This window comes from Polyodon spathula, chromosome 1, assembly GCF_017654505.1.
Source record: "Polyodon spathula isolate WHYD16114869_AA chromosome 1, ASM1765450v1, whole genome shotgun sequence".
In the NCBI taxonomy this organism is placed as follows: domain Eukaryota; kingdom Metazoa; phylum Chordata; class Actinopteri; order Acipenseriformes; family Polyodontidae; genus Polyodon; species Polyodon spathula.
In genome coordinates, this window is record NC_054534.1 from 8,789,425 (window position 1) to 8,813,097 (window position 23,673).

Sequence of the window (23,673 nt, forward strand, 5' to 3'; positions counted from 1 at the left end):
TATTGTGTCCTTTATTTTTTTCTGTGAAAAATATATGTCTCTATCTTAAAGGAACCTCCAGTTATCTATCTGAAGCTTTTTAATATAAATGTTTTCATTTCTTTCTGTGTATACAACCTTTTATTGTTTTAAAAATGAATGTTTATACAGAATGTAAATTAATTAGTTAATTATATTATACAAACATTGTTGCTATAATCCATTTTTACATTTTGTATTTACGTGTATATAAAACAACTGTGGTTAACTTGAATCTGTTCCTCGTGAAACATTATGCCATGGTCTATCAGATCTTTCTTCCTGCTCAGTGACTAGCAACAGGTCAGGCATAAGCCTCATGAGTCAGGAATGTTAGACCCCATCATGCCTGATTAGGATCTTCTATGTTAAATCAGGTGGCCACACCCCAACACATCAAAATCATCTGAATTACTTTAACATTTTATTAATGCATCCCAGGTTTAGGGCTTCCACTTTTACAAGTATTTATGAATGTGTACAGTAACTGCATGAAACTTAACTGTGTAGTTTAAACTGATAGACTGTTCCCAACACTTTGCAAAGAAGCTCAAAGACTCTGTCGACCAACTGTACAGGACATTACTGTACTGAAATGATGACTGTAGTGTGGTAAAAAATGTGTTCTATAATTACACTTTCTTTAATTACAGCTGTTTCATATTTTCATTTTACTCCCAAATTACATTTTCACAACTTAAGGCAAATTTCAGGTCGAGCTTGCTAAAACAGTGCTACTCTTTTCGTAAGCAGTGTAGAATGTTAATCTAATGATCATTTGATCATAAAATGTTAAGTTAATGATCATTTGATTGACATGATTACCATTCAGTGGCGGTTGCCAGTAGTATTCAAGCCAGGTGAATTTATACCATGCTATTTAGAGAGAAACCAGTAACATGGGCTGTCTTGGGATGTGCTCATCTGGTTTAGTTAACGAGGTAAAACAAAAAGCTCATTTAGCCAGGTGTGAGTGCCTGATAATAAACACATTAATATGATGAGTTGCATTGCAATTTAAGACCACTATTTTGTTTTTGTTCTTCAATCCCACAGGTGCTGCTTATCTTTGCCAAAGAGGACAGCCAGAGCGATGGCTTCTGGTGGGCGTGTGAGCGGGCAGGGTACAGGTGCAGCATTGCCCGCACCCCGGAGTCAGCGCTGGAGTGTTTTTTAGACAAGCAACATGAGATAATCGTCATTGATGCCAGACACCCCAGATACTTTGATGCAGAAGCTGTCTGCAGGTAAAGGCTGCTTTAAAAGTCTTCCTTTTGTAAAGAAAGTCCAAAATCCTCCCCCCTCCTATTGGGGAAAACAACAGCAAGGTAATATAGATTTAAAGGGAGACAGGACTTCAGTTTGTCTCTGTTCGGATCAATAAATTATACCTGATTTTGTTCAAGAATAAGAGGTAACACTTTATATAAAGGTATTAATATTTTATAAATGTTTTATATATAATAGATGCTTAATAACTATGTTATATAGTGTTAATAAAGTATCTATATGGTTTATAACCATGCAATAACCATAGATGGAATTACAGTTTTATAAAGGGGACAGTTTTTAGCCACCAATTCTACTTTGGGATGTTTAAATGTAATTTCGTCTATGGCTATTGAATGGTTATAAAACATCTATAATGCTTTATTGCCACTTTATAACATAGCTAAGTATCTATTATATAGTTATAAAACATTAATAAGCAGCACCTTAATATTAAGTGTTACCTAATAAGTTAAATGTATTTAAAGCTATACTCTCTTATACAGTATGTAGTTCTCTTACCATTGTAGTACATTTCACACAGACAGTAACACATGATAGGGTGTCCGGTCATACTAAGAAAATAGTGCACAGATGCACCAATTATAGCTCTGTGAGCATTTAAGGCTTACAGTACAGCAGCCCTGTAAATCATTGTAATGAATCTCCTGCAAATAATAATGACATCAGCGTATGAAACATGAGTGCCTCATTCTACTGTGGTTAGCGGTTTCCTGCCAGCCCTTTACTCTTCGTTCAATTTAATGGGTTGAGATGCCAAGCCATTTTATGATTTTCTTTAAACATATTCACAAACGAAAAAAAAATTCAAGCTTTTAGGAGGAGAAATAAGCATTTTTACTACTAATGTGCTACTGATCCATCGAAACAGTACTTGAAACAGCAATGAGCTTCTGTAATGGCACTTATGAAAGGATGAAAGGGGCTCTTGTGTTTCACCTGTCTTAGGGCTGCTCTTAGACTTTGCGTCTTGGTTTTGTAGCCAGTAAGTATTTTGCGGTGAGTGGCTGTGAATGATTTATTTAGTAGTTACTGGATGATGCAATGTATTTAACATCAACAGGGGGAAAGGTATGCAAGACTGGGTGGAAATAACTCCAACTCTCCCAGACAGCATTCAGGTTCTCAGTCAGTGTCAAGCACTGAGTTCAGTGGCTGCCAGAAGGGAGGTGCTCAATTTGCACAGGAAAAACTGGTATGCCTGGTACCTGAACTGCTGCAGTATGCAATAGTGATATACTGTACTGGTACTTGTCAATATTCTTTCTTACTTAAAAAACATGACAAGCCATTGAAAACTGTGGTATAACCACATGAAAACCTTTCTTTGACTGTGTAATACAATATTACTGGCAAACCAATGAATATACTTTTAATGCTGTTTTAATATGTATGTCTTGTTATATGGTGGACCTTCACCACAACCGCATACTGTAATTATTATATTATTGTTACTATTTCTTAGGTCAATCCGTGCTACCAAACCTTCTGAACACACTGTAATACTAGCTGTGGCACCACAAATGTAAGTCCTTCAAGGGGTATTTTATATCCCCTATAACATTTTCCTAATATTTAATTCTCCACCTGTTTAAAATACTATTATGTGTGTTGTTTCTTCTTGTAACATTATTTGCCATGATTCCCAACTATTCTAGTAAGCATGGGGCAGTATTTTACTGTTGCACTGTGCACTGAAGCCCATAGGTGGGGCATAGTGCAACACTGATATGCTTCCCAACCTCGCTTCCATACAAACACTGAGTGTTTCAGAAGCAAGTTGTCTACTATAGATAGCATAGAAAAATCACAATCTGAGCAGGAAGAGAGAGCTGTAGATTACAAGAGGCATCCCATTAAGCGGCAGTGCTTTATTTCTTGTTTATTTTGACCATTCTCTGATATTGTAGTGCAATGTTTTACACCTTCCCCAGAATGTCTGACGTTTTTCATTGCATTTCATTTGAGGGGTTTGAATCAGATTATTTATTTTATATATATTTTTTTCTATGTAGACAACCTGGTCAAGAAGAGTCTTCAGTCCTGCCTCTTCTCAACGCTGGATTCAATAGGGTATGCACTTAAAGATGCTGCCATTAACCCTTATCACATGTGATAATGTAGATAGTTATGTAAACAAACATACATATACGTATTAAATATACTATGTGCCACTCACAGTCTTGATGTTTAGGTCTTAGACTACAGCCCAAAATATAAGACAAATTCAGCTAGTTTCTCTCAGCTTCACCAAACTCCACCTCTGTTGTTCATTTCCTGGTTCCCGGTTTCTGGTCTGACGTCACCCACTGTAGCCGTCTTTGTGACCCCCCCCCCCCCCCCCCCCCCCTCTCTCTCTCTAGATATACCAAGCATCAAAAGAAACTTATCACTATTATAACACATTTATTAAAAAAAAAAAAAAAAAAACGGTATATAAATGATGGACATTGACGAAATGTTTTTGGTTTCTTTTTAATCACTCATCCTTGCCCATGACACGCTTGAGTGACTATGACTGAAGCATATGCACTTAATCACCTAATTAGTGAGACAGTTGATTGGACACCAGATAAGGAGTGATTTCAGCTGTTGAATTGCAAGTTTGAATAAAAGCAATAAAGAAAATCACAGAACAAAACCCAATATGCCATGTCTGTCAAGAGAGCAGCTCCTTCGTACAATCGGCATGTTGGAGGCTGGACTAGGCAGCATACTGTGGCTCGCCGTCTTGGGTGCTCACAGCCAGCAGTTTCAAACCTGGTGAGACGGTATAACCAGACACACTCTGTCAATGACAGGCCATGAACCGGGAGACCAAGAGTCACAACACCTGCCCAAGGTCGACAGATCATTTTGCAGCATCTTCGTGATGTCAATTGTTAATCAGCACAATAAAAAGTCACCGCACCTACTCTAAAACAGAGTTTGTCATTTTTTGATCACATCTAGTGAATTTTATCCAAATATAAGTGATAAGTTACTTTGATGCTCAAATATAAGTGATATGTTTCTTTTAAACAAGCTGACGGAGTTCTCAGCTGCCTTCAGGTTGCACCTGACCAGGGTGTCCTTGATTGCTGTTGAGGGGATGATGTTGATGTGCGAATATCCAATGAGCAGTCAAACAGATTCAGGCCTGCATCTCCCAGTTCCTATTTATAGAAGGATTTGGTCTTCTGAGCCTGCATCTCCCAATTCCCAGTTATAGAATGATTTGGTCTTCTGAGCCTGCATCTCCCAATTCCCAGTTGTAGAAGGATTTGGGATTTCGAGCCTGCAACTCCCTATCCCAGTTATAGCAGGATTCGGCCTAGTTATAGAAGAAGTTACAGCTTTTTCCAATCCTGTTCATGTTTCTTTTTTTTTTTCCCTCGCAGAGATTCTTTGAGAACAACAGTACCTCTGCTTGTTACAATGAGCTGATTCAGTTAGAGCATGGGGAGGTGTGCTCTCTGTTCAAACTACGGTAGGCACAATTTACTTAGCCATGTGTTTTCTTTCATTTGATTATATAATTGCAGTTAACCAGGTATACAGATCGAGATGCAACATGCTGTTTTCAGCAAGTTCCTCGTGGCATTTTATAGTAGTATTTTATAGCAGTATTTTATAGTAGTATTTTTTTATCCGACTGAAAGAACCAGCAGAACAGAAAAATAGTATTACCATAATAAGCCAACATACCCTTTGCTAATGCTTATTGATTTGTGCACGTAAACGTATATTTTGTATAAAAGAAAGCTAAGGGGTAGATGTACTAAATTGTTGCGCCTGTCGCAATAGTCGCTAACCAGTTGCAAATTTGTTGGAAGTCTAGGGTGAAATGTACTAAACATGCGAGGTGCAACTTTTTAGGGAATGCTTTGCAGAAGCAGTTTTTCTTTGTGATTCAATCTTAGATGAATATGTAATTATGGGCGTTCCTGCATAAATTTGCAAAAATGAGGGTTCACAAATATTATAATGAGATGTACTAAAGCTGCCGACAGTTGCGACACTTACAATTGGATCAATTTAAGAACTTTTGAAAGCACGTTTTAAACAGCCGCAATTGTTTCTGACATTTCCCAGTCCACTTTTTCTCGTTCATTACCAGTTGTGCTCAATGTATTTTTTAGGCGAACATCCAAGTACCTAATTTTCAGTAAAGTCACTGTGTACTTGAAAGACTTAAACAAATTTCTATGCCATATCTGGTTTTCCCAGCGTGTCGGGAGCAATAGATTGCACATATGTGCCACTAACCCCTCCAGCTCAAGTAAGCTCAAGTATTAAAAGAGATCAAATGAAGATGGAACAAAATGCACTGTAAAGATGATGTTTACATTTAACAAAAACAATGTTATTTTGATTCTTGCACCCTTGCATGTATAAACATTATCCTTCGTGTACGCTCTGCTGCAGGAAACCACAGCTCAACTGCCGCTATTTGTTTGAACAATGTTGCACGACTCTCGCAATATATGCTAGAGCTCTCGCTAAGAAGACACGATAAATATTTAAATTAGTATATCACGGCCCTTTTCATTGACATAGTTTCTCTTAGTACATACGACAAAATGTATACTTTGCGAATTGTTAGCACTGCTAAATTCACGCACACGCACACACACACACACACACACACACACATTAATAAGACCATTAGATTATGGAGAGTGAGTCAGTGATGTCAATGGAGATAAAATGGAACTGGACCTGTCAGAATATATTACTGCAGTTCTTTGTGATAAATATTTATTTTATGTTTGCCAACGGAATTTTTTTTTTTTTTTCCAGTAGTGTAACAGCAAAAAACCATGGATGTTCGTCTTGTAGACTTAGTGCCATCATTTAACCTGACACATTTCTGTAGTTAGGGCTGTTTCTCGTCATGTCAGTACATTCTCACTAATATGGTAGAAGTCTTAACTGCACGTTCAGTTCCGCTGTCATGAGCAGCTTAGAGCGCTGCAAAACAGAGTCCAGTAATTTCATTTACTTAAAGCACCCACCCACTGGTGAAGGAACTGGAGGCATAATAATGACTATGACATCACAATGGTAAGCAATGGTAGCACTCTATCACATACAAGATATATCCAATGCCTATATATGCGTTATTTGTTTTATAACAATATTTTATTTAGCGCTATTTCAACATGAAATGTCAACATTTTGATAAGGGTTTAAAAGTCCCAACTCCATTTACTCCAATGTTATTTGTACCATTATTTATGAAATGAAATAGGGAAAATTTTCAAGACTTTGAAATACAATGAAGATGTTATTCACGGGCCAGAGATTATTAAATTGTTCATTTCTAGTGTTGTAACATTAATGGGTCCTTTTCTCTTTTCAGAAAAAAAAAATGTATATGAAAATGACACTTTGAAGTAAAACGCTTATTAATTTCCCATAGTATGATTAACAGTTTCTGGTTCCATTCAAGTATGAAACATATTTTATATGAAGCTCTGTTTCCTTTGTGATAGGGGTCATAAAAATTAATATTTTGATTTGATTGTGGTGTTTTTTGGTTTGTTTGTTACTTCCAGAGCCTGTAATTCCATGTTTACAGCGTTGGAGCACTGCCAGGAAGCAGTAGAAATAACAAGTGAAGACCACATCATACAGGTATGGTGACAGACAGCATGGGTTCTTATTGAAGCTGATAGTATTTTAGATACAGACTTCAGACAGTATTTGCAGGTGACTTTGATATCCAACCTAATATGGTTGTAATGTTGCTGTCATGATGTTTGTAGATATTGGCTTGTGATGTATTGAATGATTCACTGTCTAATTCTAATAGGGAGACTTGGGGATTTGATACAGCAAAGTTGCTTCAAACTAGGTCTTTCATGTCTCCTGGAACCAGGTTTCACTGAAAAAAAAGTGGTTTTGTGTTCCTTCAGCTTAAAGTCTCAAACATCATCGGTCAACACAGCGTCTAGAGTTCTGCAATGTTACAATAAGCCACTCGGCTCAATATAGGATTCCATTATCAAAACACTCTTCAATACTGGTTATACAATACACAGTTGTCAGCTTGACTGTCTGAAAATGGATATTCTTACTTTCACTTTGTTATTTATTTGTTTTATTGTTCTATCTATTCATAATAAAGCACCTTCTTTTAGAACGAAGCAGTGCATGTGTATTCAAAATAACAAATAGAGGTTGCAACAATTGTTTGTTACAGTATGTGAATCCAGCCTTTGAACGGATGATGGGATATTGTAAAGGAGAGCTGATAGGAAAAGAGCTGACGGTATTACCAAAAAGCGACAAAAACAGGACGGACCTCCTAGACGCCATCAACATGTGCATTAAGAAAGGAAAGGTGAGTGCAGGAGGCTGCAGTGTCGGAAATCTGCAAAAAGACATGCAGGGCTGGCATCACCCAATAAGGTTACCAAACCACAAGCAACTCGCCCACTTTCATTTAGGGGCTTATTTTAGAACATGTAAAATAGATGATGCCACTTGTTATCTCCTCTTATTGAACTGCAACTGGGTGGAAGAAGAATGTGTACTGCCTGTAAAACTGAACTTAATCTTGGACACTGTATTATCTATGGGAATAAAATATCCTGATATAATAGCCTACAGTAATTGACCTGAATACACCAGACCCGATTCATCAAACGTTATGAACTGTTTTAAAGAATGTTTTGTTAAGGACTGTATTTGTTTTGTTATTTTTTTCCCTAATTAAATCAACTTTCCAGTGCAATAACCCTTTCTGAGTTGTTTTATGGGGGTTGTATTAGTTTACTGTCATTTTCCAAAGCGCAGTTTAAAAAAAAAAAACCCAAAAAAAACAAAATAACAATCCTTCAGATGTGAAAGTTAGAGAAAGCATAAGGCCATGTTAATTTCAAACCATCTATACGGGATTGTGATCGGTGGTAATCCAGTTTGGCAAACCATTCTGTCCTTTCGATAAATCTGTTTGGAAATACATGCTTCTGATCCTGTGTCATTTTTCCCACCTAAAAAAAGGACTTTGGGTATAAAAGCTGGTATAAAAATAGCTCTGATCTGTAATTTCACCTTTCCTGGGAGCTCCCTTTCTAGGGGTTAATGATTTCCATCTCCCAACCTGACAGCTGTGAGTCGTACCTCCATTGAGAGTGGCTCCTGGCTCCTGCCCCATGCCCCACATAGCACTGTACAAATAGCAATAAACTCTGATTTCTTTAATAAAAATGACCTCCAACCAAGCTGCTGAATTTCCCATGAAGCTGATCACTCATCTTGCTTCAGGAATGGCAGGGGATGTACTATGCCAGGAGGAAATCAGGGGACAGCATACAGCAGCACGTGAAAATCACACCTGTGATGGGCCAGGGAGGGTAAGTGGTGACGTTTCTAACTTTTACAATCACCTTCAGTTATCTTGTTAATTCCTCTTTCAGGCACCGTTGAGTCAATGCAAGAACAATCATGGCATTTAATTGATGTATCTTGGTAGAATGTCTGGTGCATGTACGCCTGCATGCATACAGTCCTTGAGTCTCTTTGACACACCTCATCTTGTGGGGAGATGAACATTGTAGTACTATTTGCCCTGATTTACAAGCACTCTCTGAAATATAATAGTTATATTTATGTCTACTTTAGCGATGATTGTAGACTTCGTTTACTGTATGATCTGATTCAAACTAAAAACTGGTTACATACACAACAATAACAAGCATTTGTGTAGAAAATAAATTGACTACGGATTGGGCATTACTGTATATTTAGTTTGTGCTTTTATGAGTTCAGTTTGACCAATCTTTTTATTTTTTTGCCCCCAGGAAGATCAGACATTTTGTTTCTATCAAGCGGCTTTGCAGTGACAATAATAAACAGGTGAGATGTTGCTTGTTCTTCTCTTTTACGCATCAGTCTGATGCCTCCCCACTGTTGGACCCCAAGCAGCTCCCAGGCAAACAGTCCCCTTCCCTGACACGGTGAACCAGAAAGAGGGGCAGCAATCCTGGAACAATAGGAGCTGCTCGGATTCCTTCTGAATCCTGATTTGGAATTGGAATGACTCCTACAGTAACAAGGTTGCCGCATGTCTCTGATTCCCTGTAACAGGAAAGGCAGGTTTTGGATAAGATCGACGTTGGTTGTCCTTGGATAGTTTCACCCCGCATAGTCAGACACAGCTGGTCAAAAACACAGGCCACTGCAATCTGTTTCACAAATAAGAGTTTCAATGAAGTCCCTGAAAATGATTTGGTTTGACCCAGCTGTGGTACAAGTCTACAGTGAGGATTTTGGACAGGGCTGGGTGTCAGATCAGAGGCTAAATTAAGCAGCCAGTATTCTTGGAAAATGTTATGTCATGTTGCATCATTAATAGAACTGTCCTGGGTCAGTATCTTCATGCCCTTCACATGAAGGTAAGTGTTTTTAAGAGGTCCCTGTGTAACATTAAATGACCTGTCCTCGGCGAGTGGTTTTACAGTAAAATCTAGTATTATGTGCAGTCGCTTCTTTATTGTAATCTTTAACAATAACTGACGTTTTTTTTAATTCTGCTGTCAGGTATACAAGATACACCGTGATGAAAAATATTGTGGAGAAAATTCACAGACAGGTACAAATAACTGCTGCTTATCTTCTTCATTGTAAAAGGAAGTGAACCAAGAAACCACAGACCCCCAAGACATGCACAATGATTGAATCAATAATAAAAAGGGAACTAGAGGAGTATCTATATACCAAGGGCATCATAGGAGACGGCCTATGAAAAGGGAGCTCCTGCCGGACAGACCTCTTAGACTTCTTTGAAACCACAGAGTGGTGAGGGTATGGAATAGGATACCTAGTCATGAGGCAGAATCACTTTGATCCTTTAAAACCCAACTTGACAAAGTTTTGAGAATCAGTCAACTACTAGGAAAAGGACAAGTTTAGATGGACCAAATGGCCTTCTCTTGTTTTCTTATGTTTTATGTTCTTCTGTACATTAAAAAAATACAGTAACTGCCGTACAGTTTAGTTAACATGCTATTCAGCTACAGTTTGGCTGCACTATAAAAACATAACTGCATTGGGAATGGTCAGGGAATAAAGAGCAGGTTAAAGTAGTTGTTCGGTACAGAAGTGAGGTGTGATGGGAAGACAACCTTACACCTACAACCCATCCCATGTCTAGCTGTAGCCAGTGCTACAAGTCTTCACATTTCAGGTGATAGATAACCCACGTTATGTTGAATGGGTAATTATTACTAAAATCTAGATGGTAATCTGAACATACTAGATTACCAATACCCCAAAAGTACATTGTTTAAGCAGGTTAGAGAACTTGTATTGAATTCAAAGAAACAACCCTTTCTGTTCAATTCTGTGCAGTTTGGCAGAGTATGTGACCTCTCTGCCTTGTCGTCTTTTACTTCCAGAGTCCTTGTCTTCCAGGCACAAGGACAGGAGGAAAGAATCTATTGATGTCAAGTCAATAACATCTCGAAGCAGTGACGGTAAGAACTATTGAAAAACAGCTTGTGGTTTCTCCAGCTCCTCACGTGGACAGCAAGCACTGACGTGTTCCTGGAACTGACACTGTAGCAATTACACTTGCACTGACTCAACCCAATTAGTCTTGTAATCCAGGAGGAAGCATCAGTGCAATAGAACACAAATGTGTGACACATCTTCACATACCTTACACAGTTGTTTTCATATTTTACCTCTTTAATAATCTTTTAGATCAAAGGTGGACAAAGCTGGCTCTTCAATTGCAGCTCATTGTTCTCATGTGCTGATTTGTTCAATTGATTTGTTCAGTGGTGCCCTCAAGCATCAGAATTTGACACCACTGTATTAGATGAAGCCTATGAGCTCAGGGCTGTATTCATACAACTGTGTATGGGCTTAACAGCTTGCTAACATTTAGCAACAGATGAAATACAAATAGAATCTGAAACACATGCTTAATAGTGAAAACACAGGAAAAGTTATGAACGAAAACAAAACAAAGTGAAATGCTATTTTTGATCACAGTACATGGTTGATTGAATGTGGAAAATTGGATATTAGTTCTGTTGAAATATAAACCTCTTCATATTTCTACAAAAGCAATCTAATCCTCTTCAGTGAGTGTCTCAGCCAATGAGTGGTCAGTATGCCCTTGGAACTTCAGAATCAGAAATCTCACTCTCACGGTCACTTAGTTACAAACAGCCAAATATGATCCATCCACGAAAAAAGACATCAAACCTACTTTAAAATGTTTGCATTTATGTACAAAAAGGCATTTTCCATTACACAATAGCAAAGATAACCTCCTTGATTGGTCTCATACTGTAAGTGTGATTTCTTTGCTGTTATCAAGCAGGAAGACTGTACTTTAGATTAAAACAGAGAACTCTTGATGGGCTTTTAGAGCTCTCTGAAGTACAGCAATGTCATTAATATAAATATGCATGTGTTTTTGTACCAGCTCCAAGTTTACAGAACCGCAGGTACTCGTCAGTGGCTAGAATCCATTCCATGACGATAGAGGCTCCCATTACAAAGGTAAGAGAGTTCAGCAAACCTGAATACTGGAAGAACGTGTAACCGGGGTTTTGCACACTGTGTGCAGTAGCATCTCTTATTACCCCTTCAGAGTGTTAGATAATAAAGGGGCTGAAGGTCAGCACTTGCATTTGAATGTGATTGAGTATATAACAAAAAAGACGTAGGTGCTGCGTATGAATATTATAACACCATGGAGGAAAACCTTTTACTCCAAATGCAACCCACGTACCTCCCCATTCTCTTGTGCATCATTGTTTTTATAATCATTGTGTTCTGGTTCTATACTACCAGATGGATATTATGAGCGTAAGCATTTGTGAGTGCACAGTGCAGTGATCTGCTTTGTATTGCAAACACTCTTGTAGTTGTTGCTGATTTCAACAAATTCCCATAATCTCATTGGCTCTCTCAAGTCTAAGTGTAACGGGCAGTGTTGTGCGATACACTGTTACGGATTGTGTCCCCAGCTGTTGAGATGAGATGAGGTTAAAAGCTCCAAAACCATGAATGCAGACGAGCCCGGTTCTTGTATTGTGGTAAAGACGCTCACTTGCGGTGTATGGGGTCGCCAGTTCATGCCCAGCCTCTGCCCTGTTTCATAAGGAAGGTTCACAGGTAAAGAACAGTGCTGTACCACACACTGCACAAGCAAGTCCTAAGAGTGGAACCAAACGGCAAAGGCTTCTGCAGCCAGGGAGCGGAATTCATTGATGAACGCTGCAGTTGCATGTCTATGAAGCTTGAGCTTGTGGGTGTGTAGTTTTAAAGAAATATACTAATATTGTGTGTTTCTTTAGGTTATCAACATTATCAATGCTGCCCAGGAGAACAGCCCCGTGACAGTAGCGGAGGCCCTGGACAGAGTGCTAGAAATCCTCCGAACCACAGAGCTGTACTCCCCCCAGCTCGGAAGCAAAGATGATGACCCACACACCAGTGACCTTGTCGGAGGTCTCATGACTGTGAGTTGGAAACATTTTAATCTGCGGCTGTTTAGTTCAAGATGCTAACCCTTGTGGTACATACAGTATAACACAGATGCCATACTTTATACCTATCCATTACCTGTTTTGAATGATGTGTGCATTAATTCTGTGTGGTTCTGAGTCCTGCTACTCAGATTTTCTCTCCATTGTGTAGTCTAACTGGCTGGTGTTCCCATGTTGTTGTTTTTTTATACCTGAGCAATCATGTGATATTGTGACCTTTCAACTCTATACTTTACCGTGAAGCAGGTGGGAGTTGAAATAAAGATATTATGTTACTGTTCGTACAAAGAGAAAATAATCATTTCAGGAAAGCTTGGCACCCAGTGTTCACTTTGCAAGCTTACTTACTTGATTTATACATGTCAGGGGAGCGATGGTCGTCTTTCGTGTTTCTCTAACTTTACAAATTGTGTTACAGGACGGACTGCGGAAACCTTCTGGGAATGATGTCTTCTCCAAGAGTAAGTGCAAACACAATAGAGTCAGGCTGAAACTGGTAACACTGCCCACACTACAGAACAGCTCTGAGCACGTCTGTGTAGTTTTATAGAATTGACTATGTGTCAGGCGAAGAGCAGGGCTCAGTTCAAACATGTTCCATGATAATGGTTTTTTTCACATGGTTATCTTTTCTGTTTTCCTTTAGATATGACCCAAATTCAAAGTCATCTGGTGATACCTGCCACCCCTAATGACATCCCTCCTCAAATAGCACAGCTGCTGAACAACGAAGAGATGTGGGATTTCAACATCTTGGATCTGGAGGCTGCCACAAATAAGCAGTGAGAAAATAATCAAAAGCTGATTGACTAGTCACTGCTGCATATTTCAGATTATAATTTTAAATGATTACTTTGAGAATTCCTCTCATTACTGGTGTGTGCACAGAATATAATTTACATTGTCAACATGCTTTGCATATTTAGTTAAATAGGCAAATACAGTTTAACATTGGGATTGTAATCTAATGTCAATAAATGGGATTTAATTTCAGTAATGCAGTTTTAAGAGCATAAGTGCATGTTGTCAAGTCACATGACCTCAGTTTAACTGGGTCACAGAAAGGAGCTCTTTATGATTTCATCATTATTGCTATTGACAGAATGTACTATTGCTGGATGCACGTTTGTCTCTTATTTCCAGACCTCTCACCTACCTTGGATTGAAGATCTTTGCCCGGTTTGGTGTGTGTGAGTTTCTGAACTGCACGGAGGCTACGCTGAAATCCTGGCTTCAGGTTATCGAGGCTAATTACCACGCATCCAACTCTTACCACAACTCCACGCACGCAGCCGACGTCCTACATGCCACATCCTACTTTCTCCAGAAAGAGAGAGTCAAGGTAAGAAGAATCAAGTTGCTTTACAGGTGAAACATCAACCCAGTAGTGAGATGTTAAAAGAGGCTTGGTAAACTAAGCTCTGCTACATTTTGCAAAATAAAAAAAAAAAAATCTCAGTTTTTATTATGTCTAAAATATTTGACACATTGTGGCTGTCATGATCCGTGAGGTTAGCCTCTTGTGCTTTCCTCTAAACTCAGAGCACTTCACCTCATGCTATCCAGGTGATATCTTAATGGCACTGCTGTTGTGGGTTATATGTTGCTATAATTTGTGCATTGAAGAATTGTGCCAATAAGGTGGGTGGTGACATGATGGACATCAAACTTGCTCAAAACAAATACAAAAAAGGCGTTGATCTCTGTATACCCCACAGGTGAGTATAGAAGCCTCACTCTTCACTGTACTGGTGAAACTGCTTTTTTGACATCATCTCTTTTGCACTGTGAAACAGAAATATTTAATGGGAAATGTCTTGTACGGTACATGGATACACTGCATTTCATTCTAGAGATTTGGGAAGTAGTCATATCACAGTACCTGCCACTTCCAAGCTCCTCATTGGGCATGTCACTCATTGTATTTGGACACCACACTGTGCACATGACGACACATGTCGGTGACATCGCACACTCCCCCCTCTTGCATCTGCTTCAGGGCAGTCTGGACCAGCTGGATGAGGTAGCTGCACTCATTGCAGCGACAGTGCACGATGTGGATCACCCCGGCCGCACCAACTCCTTCCTGTGCAATGCAGGCAGCGAGCTTGCCGTGCTGTACAACGACATGGCTGTGCTGGAGAGTCACCACGCAGCCCTGGCTTTCCAGCTCACCACGCGCGACAGACAGTGCAACGTCTTCATCAACATGGAGAGGTCAGAAACTTCACTGCGGGCACTCTTAGCAATACAACTAATGTATTATTGGCTATTCGTTAGCAAACACTGGCACTCACTTGTACACATACACAAGCTAATTCAATCTGTATTATTAAGGGTGTTCAATATATGGCTTCTCATGAGTGCCTTAGTTACATCTATAATACTGATACATATTGTTTCTAACATCCTGGACAACACAATTATACACACATTACTGAGTACTTACAACAGATCCTCACACCAAATCTGTGTGCTGCTGTACTGGAATTCCCTGGCCTCAGGACTCTGACTATACTAATATACTGTTTCTCCACTGGTTTAGAACACAGTATCGAACACTGCGGCAGGCAATTATTGACATGGTCCTGGCGACAGAGATGACGAAGCACTTTGAGCATGTGAACAAGTTTGTAAACAGCATCAACAAGCCGATGGCAGCTATAGAAGAAACCAGTTCCAATGTGAGCATTTTATTGACGTGTGTCTACTTTGCAAGGTTGTTCTAAGATTTGTGTTGTGTTAACAAATGCTGGATTATTTTCAATGCATACTAAGGATTAAATGTTCAGTGATATTTACCAAGCTTCGAAAACCAGGTCACTGTGGTAACAGACAGCGGTAGATAGAAATGAAATGCCAACAGAATGCTGACAATGAATTCAATGTACCATTGATATATATGAGCCTGCCTTTGAAGTGCTACAGTGTCTCTCTGTCACAGAGTGAAGGCTGCGACTGTGAGTGCCCAGCGAGTATTAAGAACTCACCGGAGAACAGGCTGCTCATCAAGCGCATGCTGATCAAATGTGCAGACGTGGCCAACCCCTGCCGGCCCCTGGAACTCTGCATAGAGTGGGCTGGACGCATCTCAGAGGAGTACTTTGCACAGGTAATCTGGTAAAAGAAAAAAACCTCCGCTCCTGCTTGTAGACTGACTGACTGGATTAGATATCACATCTCCTGTCCTGTTTGTATTGACTGAGTGGATTAGATATCATCACATCTCCTGTCCTGCTTGTAGGTTGACTGGATTAGATATCATCACATCTCCTGTCCTGTTTGTATTGACTGAGTGGATTAGATATCATCACATCTCCTGTCCTGTTTGTAGACTGACTGGATTAGATATCATCACATCTCCGCTCCTGTTTGTAGACTGACTGGATTAGATATCATCACATCTCCTCACCTGTTTGTAGACTGACTGGATTAGATATCATCACATCTCCTGTCCTGTTTGTATTGACTGAGTGGATTAGATATCATCACATCTCCTGTCCTGTTTGTATCGACTGAGTGGATTAGATATCATCACATCTCCTGTCCTGCTTGTAGGTTGACTGGATTAGATATCATCACATCTCCTGTCCTGTTTGTATTGACTGAGTGGATTAGATATCATCACATCTCCTGTCCTGCTTGTAGATTGACTGGTTTAGATATCATCTCATCTCCGCTCCTGTTTGTAGATATCATCACATCTCCTCTCCTGTTTGTAGACTGACTGGATTAGATATCATCACATCTACTGTCCTGTTTGTAGACTGACTGGATTAGATATCATCACATCTCCGCTCCTGTTTGTATTGACTGACTGGATTAGATATCATCACATCTCCTGTCCTGTTTGTATTGACTGACTGGATTAGATATCATCACATCTCCTCTCCTGTTTGTAGACTGACTGGATTAGATATCATCACATCTCCTGTCCTGTTTGTAGACTTGGATTAGATATCATCACATCTCCTGTCCTGTTTGTAGACTGACTGGATTAGATATCATCACATCTCCTGTCCTGTTTGTAGACTGACTGGATTAGATATCATCACATCTCCTGTCCTGTTTGTAGACTGACTGGATTAGATATCATCACATCTCCTGTCCTGTTTGTAGACTGACTGGATTAGATATCATCACATCTCCTGTCCTGTTTGTAGACTGACTGGATTAGATATCATCACATCTCCTGTCCTGTTTGTAGACTGACTGGATTAGATATCATCACATCTCCTGTCCTGTTTGTAGACTGACTGGATTAGATATCATCACATCTACTGTCCTGTTTGTAGACTGACTGGATTAGATATCATCACATCTCCTCTCCTGTTTGTAGACTGACTGGATTAGATATCATCTTATCTCCACTCCTGTTTGTAGACTGACTGGATTAGATATCATCTCATCTCTGTTCTTGTTTATATTCACTGGATTAGATATCAGATAGATATATCTATATCAGGAGATATATTAGATATCTCCTGTCCTGTTTCTACACTGACTGAATTAGATATCATCACATCTCCTGCCCTGTTTGTAGACTGACTGGATTAGATATCATCACATCTCCTGTCCTGTTTGTAGATTGACTGGTTTAGATATCATCTCATCTACGCTCCTGTTTGTAGATATCATCACATCTCCTCTCCTGTTTGTAGACTGAATGGATTAGATATCATCACATCTCCTGTCCTGTTTGTAGATTGACTGGATTAGATATCATCACATCTCCTGTCCTGTTTGTAGATTGACTGGATTAGATATCATACATAAGAATGTAAGAAGCATGACAAACGAGAGGAGGCCATTCAGCCCAGCAATGCTCATCCGGTCACAAGCAGTAATTCAAGGGGGCAGTTACACCACAAACTGTTTTTAATCACTATTTTGTTGTAAAATTGATGCTTGTGTGTTTTTTTTAATAATTTAAGTATGGGTTATGCAATTTGCTGGAATATTCCACGATTAAGAAAAAAAAAGGAATACACACTCTGTTTTTCAGACCGATGAAGAGAAGAGAAAAGGGCTGCCTGTGGTCATGCCAGTGTTTGATCGGAATACTTGCAGCATTCCAAAGTCTCAGATATCATTTATCGATTACTTCATCACCAACATGTTTGATGCCTGGGATGGTAAGATTTCTTGGTTTATTGGGTTGATTCATTTGTTACTTTAATTGAATCAGTATTACAGGTCACTAACATGGAGCCCACGTGCTCTCACTAGAACCGTTCTCCTCCAAACCACCACACTGATGAAAGGAGGAGATACGTACACCGCTCCTGTGGACTCTGTTCTCAGAATCATCTGCCAGCTAGCAGCAGAAAGTTCAGCACGTACTCCGTTCTGATTTCGTTTATTACCATTATATTTTGTAAGCGCACTGACATTTAACATTTATAATCTTTTTTTTTTCACATTGAGAGATTTCAGTATAAGTGTACACCAGCACTCACACACATACTCAGACGCACAGGAACACGCATTAGCTGTTTGTGTTCTTCAGAAAGATGTGGCCTTGGCCTTTATGTAATGCTCTCAGTCCCTCTAGACTACAGAGTGATGCTGAAGTTTAATATAGATTTTTCCATTATTATTTATTCATTTTCTCAAATTTGTCATTTCACTCAAGTATAGCATTGCCAAAAAAACATTAGATTATTAAGAAAGAAACCTTGTTTTTCTATCCAAGCTAAAATGCCTGATTTGAATGTCCCCTCACTTCTACAACCCAATTACTCAATGGGTGAGTTACGCTCCCGTTGCCAAGCCAACTGCCTCTTGAACCCACCACTACCGAAGCAACAGACACTACCCAGCTCGAGCCCTTAGGCCAGGGTTGGTGTGGCTCCAGACTATCACTATGGTCCCTGAACTGCAAGAGGTGAACTCTCCTTAACAGATTGTCACTGCTCTCCTCATGGGAGTGCAGAGGCCCAGGATGAAAACCTAATGAGCCATTGCCCTGGAGCTGTTTCAGAACAATCCCATAAAGCATGCTGTTAGGAGGAACTGGAACTGCTGCAAACATCTGTTCTGTGGTGCAGTTTATACTGTACCAGCTGAGATTTCCGTTCAGGGTGGCTTCTGTGTTTTGGTGGAATTCAACTACAGTAAAGGAACATTTTTTTCTTTGTTACAGCAGTTTGTAAAGGGGGTGGGATTTTCTCCAGGGTTCAGCTAATTTGGCAGGAGCTCTTTCCACTTTTCCTTCACGTAAGTCTTTTACTGTTATTGTTTCCCATCTAGCTTTTGCCAATCTGCCTGGCTTGATGCAACACTTGGCTGAAAACCACAAGTACTGGAAAACATTGGATGAAATGAAGTGTAAGAGCCTCAGACCCCCTCCAGATCTGTGACATCATCAACAAGATCTTGAATGCAGCCCCTCAATCTCACTCCTTCTCACTGTGATTTTATCAGAAAAAACTGTCACGGGAAAGAGAATTTTTAGTGCATTTTGCCGAGATGGTTTACAGTATCATTGTGCTACACCGTGCCTGACAACTTAACAGATGCGGTTGGAAATTGCTGTTTTGTGAAGATCAGTAATTTCCCCAGAAATACAATCCACATTATGTTTGTAGAGACATTTGGTTTAAAAAGAGGGGTGGGGTAAGAGAAATAATGCTAAGTATTTATGATTCCTAAACTTGATGGAGCACAAAGCCGCTTTGTGTTTTGGAACTTGGTTTCAGGAGACTAGGTTTCAGGCCACCGTATGACACACCAGGGGAGGCTTGGGGTTTGATACAGCAAAATTGCACAAACTAGATCACCCGGTCTCCTGGAACCAAATTTAAACCCACTGTTCCTCAAAGTGGCTTTGTGTTCCCTCAGCTTAAGAGTTTAATGCATACATTGTTACTGCTTTATTTCTTACTAAATCGCTTAAATCGCAAAAATGCCATTGGCTTACCACTGTATTACACTGAAGAAATAGTAGCAGATCCATTTCCAGACCACAGCATTGGCAGCAATTGCAACACAATCGATTTGGAAGAAACATTGCACAGTGTTTCTGGTATGGCACCATGGCACTGCATGGATCCATGTGCATTGGTTCAAACCATTTGAATACCGCTGGTATGCAGGAATGATAAAGTGTTACTGCTGTGGTGTCATTCTGAGTAGTATCTTCAGTGCAGAATCGAAGCACTGCCATTGTGTGCCACTTTATTGTCAATGAAGATCATTTGCCACGGGGTGCCTCCATCAGATGAGAAGTTATATAAAGATCAGATTCCAGATTTGCTCACATGTCACAGAAGGAACCTTTGCAGCAGTCTGATCCCACAGACCCCTGCTGTTTCTTTTATCCATGTGGTTTAAGATCGACCTCCTCAGGAAAGGGGAGTGTATGACAATAATACGGGTTAGTACAAGTGTAACAGATACATCTTAAATTGCATTGGGTTGAAGTCAACTAACTAGAATCAATTCAGAATCAAAAACAGCAATCTCATAGCAAGCTTGGCTGCGACCGCTTTATCATTTCCTAAATTCCTATGTTCATAAAGCTGGTGTTTCACACACGTCTTGACGTAAATATTTGAGGACTGCTCTTTTCCATTGCCTGCTGCGCTGCTATTTCTTGCTGGAACCTACACTTTTACAAGTGAAATGAACTGCCTGCAGTATCATTCCTCTATTTTTCAAGGTCTCTTATGGCTGCTCTTTTATAAATCATGCTAGCATACATTTTAAAGATGTTTTTTTTCAGGGTGAATTTAGGCCAGCAGCCACCCCCTAGTGGTGCCATCGAAAACAACAGGAAACTTGAAACAACACTGAATAACCAGATTATTGTACCTTTACGATTTTAAAACTTTGAGGTTACTTCACCTTTAGGATGTTAAAATTGAGACTTGACTGGCCCTGTGCTACGATCAAGCAATAACATTAAGGGTCTAGAAAGACATGTGTTAAAGTAATGAGCAGCAATGCCTCAGATGGAAGAATGCATTTCGATCCCTGTTGTAGAAGCACAGGGTTGAACTACCCTAGACTCTAGCCTGTGATAAATTGTAAAGTGCCTTTTTTGGCAGATTCTACCAGTATGAGGAAGCCATTATTTATGGTTGTTTTATGTAGTGTGTACAAACAGAGAGAGGCTACGATTGAACAGTTAAGTTAGAGATAAGTTAAGTTAGAAGTGTTATTTTTCTTTTCCTATACTGAATCTGACATAACCCAGTGAAAACTCGATATGAAACGCAAAAAGGGTTAACATGGGTGTTAATACAATCGTATGAAATAGAAAGATTTTTACTATCACATTGCATTCTTCAAATACAGTAGCTTCTTAATATAGACTCCCAAGTTACTAGTTAACCCAAACTTTCCCAATTAAAGAAATAAGAGAGCTCAAATCACTTTTACTGTGCTATGCTGTTACAGAATGATAAACCTTTATGATTGTAATTATTATGTTTCTAATTGAAATGATTTACTACAGTTAGTTATTCCAGCCCATGGAGCTATGTTAACAACCCTCTCGGCTGAACAAATGGGTAGCCAGTATGATGCAGTGTAATGTAAAAGTATGATATTTAATGTACATATATATTGTTTTGCAGCTATTAAGAATGTAAAGTAAGAAGACATGTTCCTGTATATGATAAAGGGGTAACCCTTTAGTCCAGGGATCTGTTCTAAGTGGGTATATTCTGTGTATTAATCTTGTAATAATGTATACAATATTCTTAAACCATGCACCAGAAACATGATTTCAAAAGTGCATTGTAATTTAATGTTATAATTAATACATGTTTATAGATTGCAGATGACCGTTTATAACGGATCCTTAAACTAAAGTGCTAAATTAACTATTCAACCAAAGGCAAAGTGTCATCTACATAAACTGCCTTATTACAAGCACTTAACCTTTTCTAGAAAGGGTTAGCTGATTTTATGTGCATCAGAAATATTAAAAGCCAGCCATCATTTTAATCTCCTGCCTGTTCAAGCTGACACATTTAAAGTGTGTGAGGTGCGAGTGGGGACGAGTCTTTATACCCGGTACAGTTTATTTTGCATGCCTCTAATGACTGCTGCTTTAATGTAGTGTTCTCATCAGAGTAAACAGAGTAGCAGCCACAAGTTATTTTATCCTTGCATTTTTAAGAAAGTATTGTAAAACTCTGAAGCACAAAACATGAATCATGTTTAGATTCTAGCACAGCTTTCATTTCTGCAAGTCAGAAATTACAAAGCTTGGTAACATTTCACTGTAATGTGTTTTTTTTTTTTTTTCTGCTATAATACTACTGCTTTATCAAGGGAAAGCCAGGCTATTTTTTTAAACTATCACAAGAGCACATTGTTGTGTATTTGTATTAATCTTTAAACTACCATCAGAAATGTACAGTGAGGGAACATTCCAAAATAAGAAATGGGAAATGGGCTACTTTGTATACTGTCACTTTTAAGTTAGTCAGAATTCCTACCAATTGTGGAGGTTGTAACTCTTAAGTATCATTTTTCAGGCGAAATTAAAAGATTGAATGCTAGCACGATTGTCAGAGTAGCTTTCAAGAGTTAAACACTGTCTTGTCCTTAAGGTAGTTTGTGCTTAGTTTGGATAAAAGAGGTTTTTTAACCAGCTGTAAAAAACATGTTGAATTCCCTCGTTCAGCTCAAAACATTGTACTTATGAAAGAGGAAGGCATTTATCACAGATTCAAAGTATTTGACACCAGAGACCAAAAGCGATTCCCATCTTCGCCAATTAAGTGCCATTGTTCTCGTTTGAGGACATGCTACATTGTCATTTTTTGGAGCATTTTTAACTGGCGTCTAAATGTTATTTTAATGTTCTGTTTAACTATATTGTTATGATAACTTACTCTAATTTTGTTAACCGCAAAAGTTATGTCTAAATATAATGTGTTAAATTACATAAGCACAGCTTGTGTTCTGATTTTTTTTTTAAAATAAATATGGTACTTAATGGGTTAATGTAGGAGCTCTGTTCATCAGCCTAGTTCTTAGTGGTCAGGAGGGAGTGCTACTAAAGACTCCATGAGAATATGTGCTGTTTGCTGGCACTGCCACTGCCTCTGGCACAAGATCCAGCCCACATTGGGACTCTTTGGAGCTTAGAGTTGCTGTGAAGAGGACTTCTGTCCCCAGCAACACTGACTTTCACACGCACTAAATGTTAACATTTAAAATGATGTAATATCAGGAGCGATAAGAAGGATCGTATACAAAGGAGTTTTTATTTGTGTATTTTTTACAGTGTCACTACAGACACAAACATTATGTGCCAACTGTTTTTTTTTTTTTTTTTTTTTTTTTTTTTTTTAAATAAACATTTTATCTGTTAGGACTATGTAGCTGGCCACGCAGAATGTAATATAAGCTCTATTTTTAATAGAATCATCTATCCACTTTGTCATGGACTGATAAAATATGACATGGCATAATAATTTTAAATTGTGTGTATTTTTTAAAAGTTTTAGTGTTTGTAAAAAAAAAAAAAAAAAAAGAAAAAAGAGAATGTGTATACATTAATCCCGTTCACATCTGGATACATCTGTAACATTCCACTTTGTGTAAATCTGATATATTTTAAATATTTTAATTCACTGCTCATATGTCCATGCTGTATGTTTGATAACAGTGTCACTTTTGTTATTTTGTTGTCACATTTATTTCAGAAACTTTGTGTATTTGTGAATGAAAATTAAAAACAAAAATTACTGTGCTACGGTTGTCTGCATAGCATAGTATTCTAAATACACACATCTAATCATCAAATCAGAATTTGAATTAAATACAGTTTATTACCTGCTATATTACATACAACACAGTTCTTGCTTGGAAAGTTCAAGCCATGAAAAAAATACACACACCATAACAT

At 38.8% G+C, this 23,673-nt stretch overlaps 1 protein-coding gene across 1 annotated transcript in view; it reads left to right on the forward strand.

The window, feature by feature from the left end:
- The window catches only part of LOC121313606 (high affinity cAMP-specific and IBMX-insensitive 3',5'-cyclic phosphodiesterase 8B-like), a 43,934-nt gene extending 20,846 nt beyond the window's left edge, over positions 1–23,088 (forward strand). The window contains exons 2-21 of the mRNA XM_041246314.1: positions 1,075–1,265; positions 2,774–2,833; positions 3,324–3,381; positions 4,689–4,777; positions 6,849–6,927; positions 7,496–7,636; positions 8,563–8,651; positions 9,099–9,153; positions 9,838–9,889; positions 10,695–10,772; positions 11,735–11,811; positions 12,612–12,776; positions 13,222–13,264; positions 13,450–13,585; positions 13,947–14,145; positions 14,803–15,020; positions 15,349–15,487; positions 15,748–15,915; positions 17,809–17,938; positions 19,056–23,088. Of these exons, the coding sequence (XP_041102248.1) occupies positions 1,075–1,265; positions 2,774–2,833; positions 3,324–3,381; positions 4,689–4,777; positions 6,849–6,927; positions 7,496–7,636; positions 8,563–8,651; positions 9,099–9,153; positions 9,838–9,889; positions 10,695–10,772; positions 11,735–11,811; positions 12,612–12,776; positions 13,222–13,264; positions 13,450–13,585; positions 13,947–14,145; positions 14,803–15,020; positions 15,349–15,487; positions 15,748–15,915; positions 17,809–17,938; positions 19,056–19,165 (2,277 nt within the window). The 3' untranslated portion in view covers positions 19,166–23,088. The remainder of the gene's footprint in view (positions 1–1,074; positions 1,266–2,773; positions 2,834–3,323; positions 3,382–4,688; positions 4,778–6,848; positions 6,928–7,495; positions 7,637–8,562; positions 8,652–9,098; positions 9,154–9,837; positions 9,890–10,694; positions 10,773–11,734; positions 11,812–12,611; positions 12,777–13,221; positions 13,265–13,449; positions 13,586–13,946; positions 14,146–14,802; positions 15,021–15,348; positions 15,488–15,747; positions 15,916–17,808; positions 17,939–19,055) is intronic.
- The last annotated feature ends 585 nt before the right edge of the window (positions 23,089–23,673 follow it).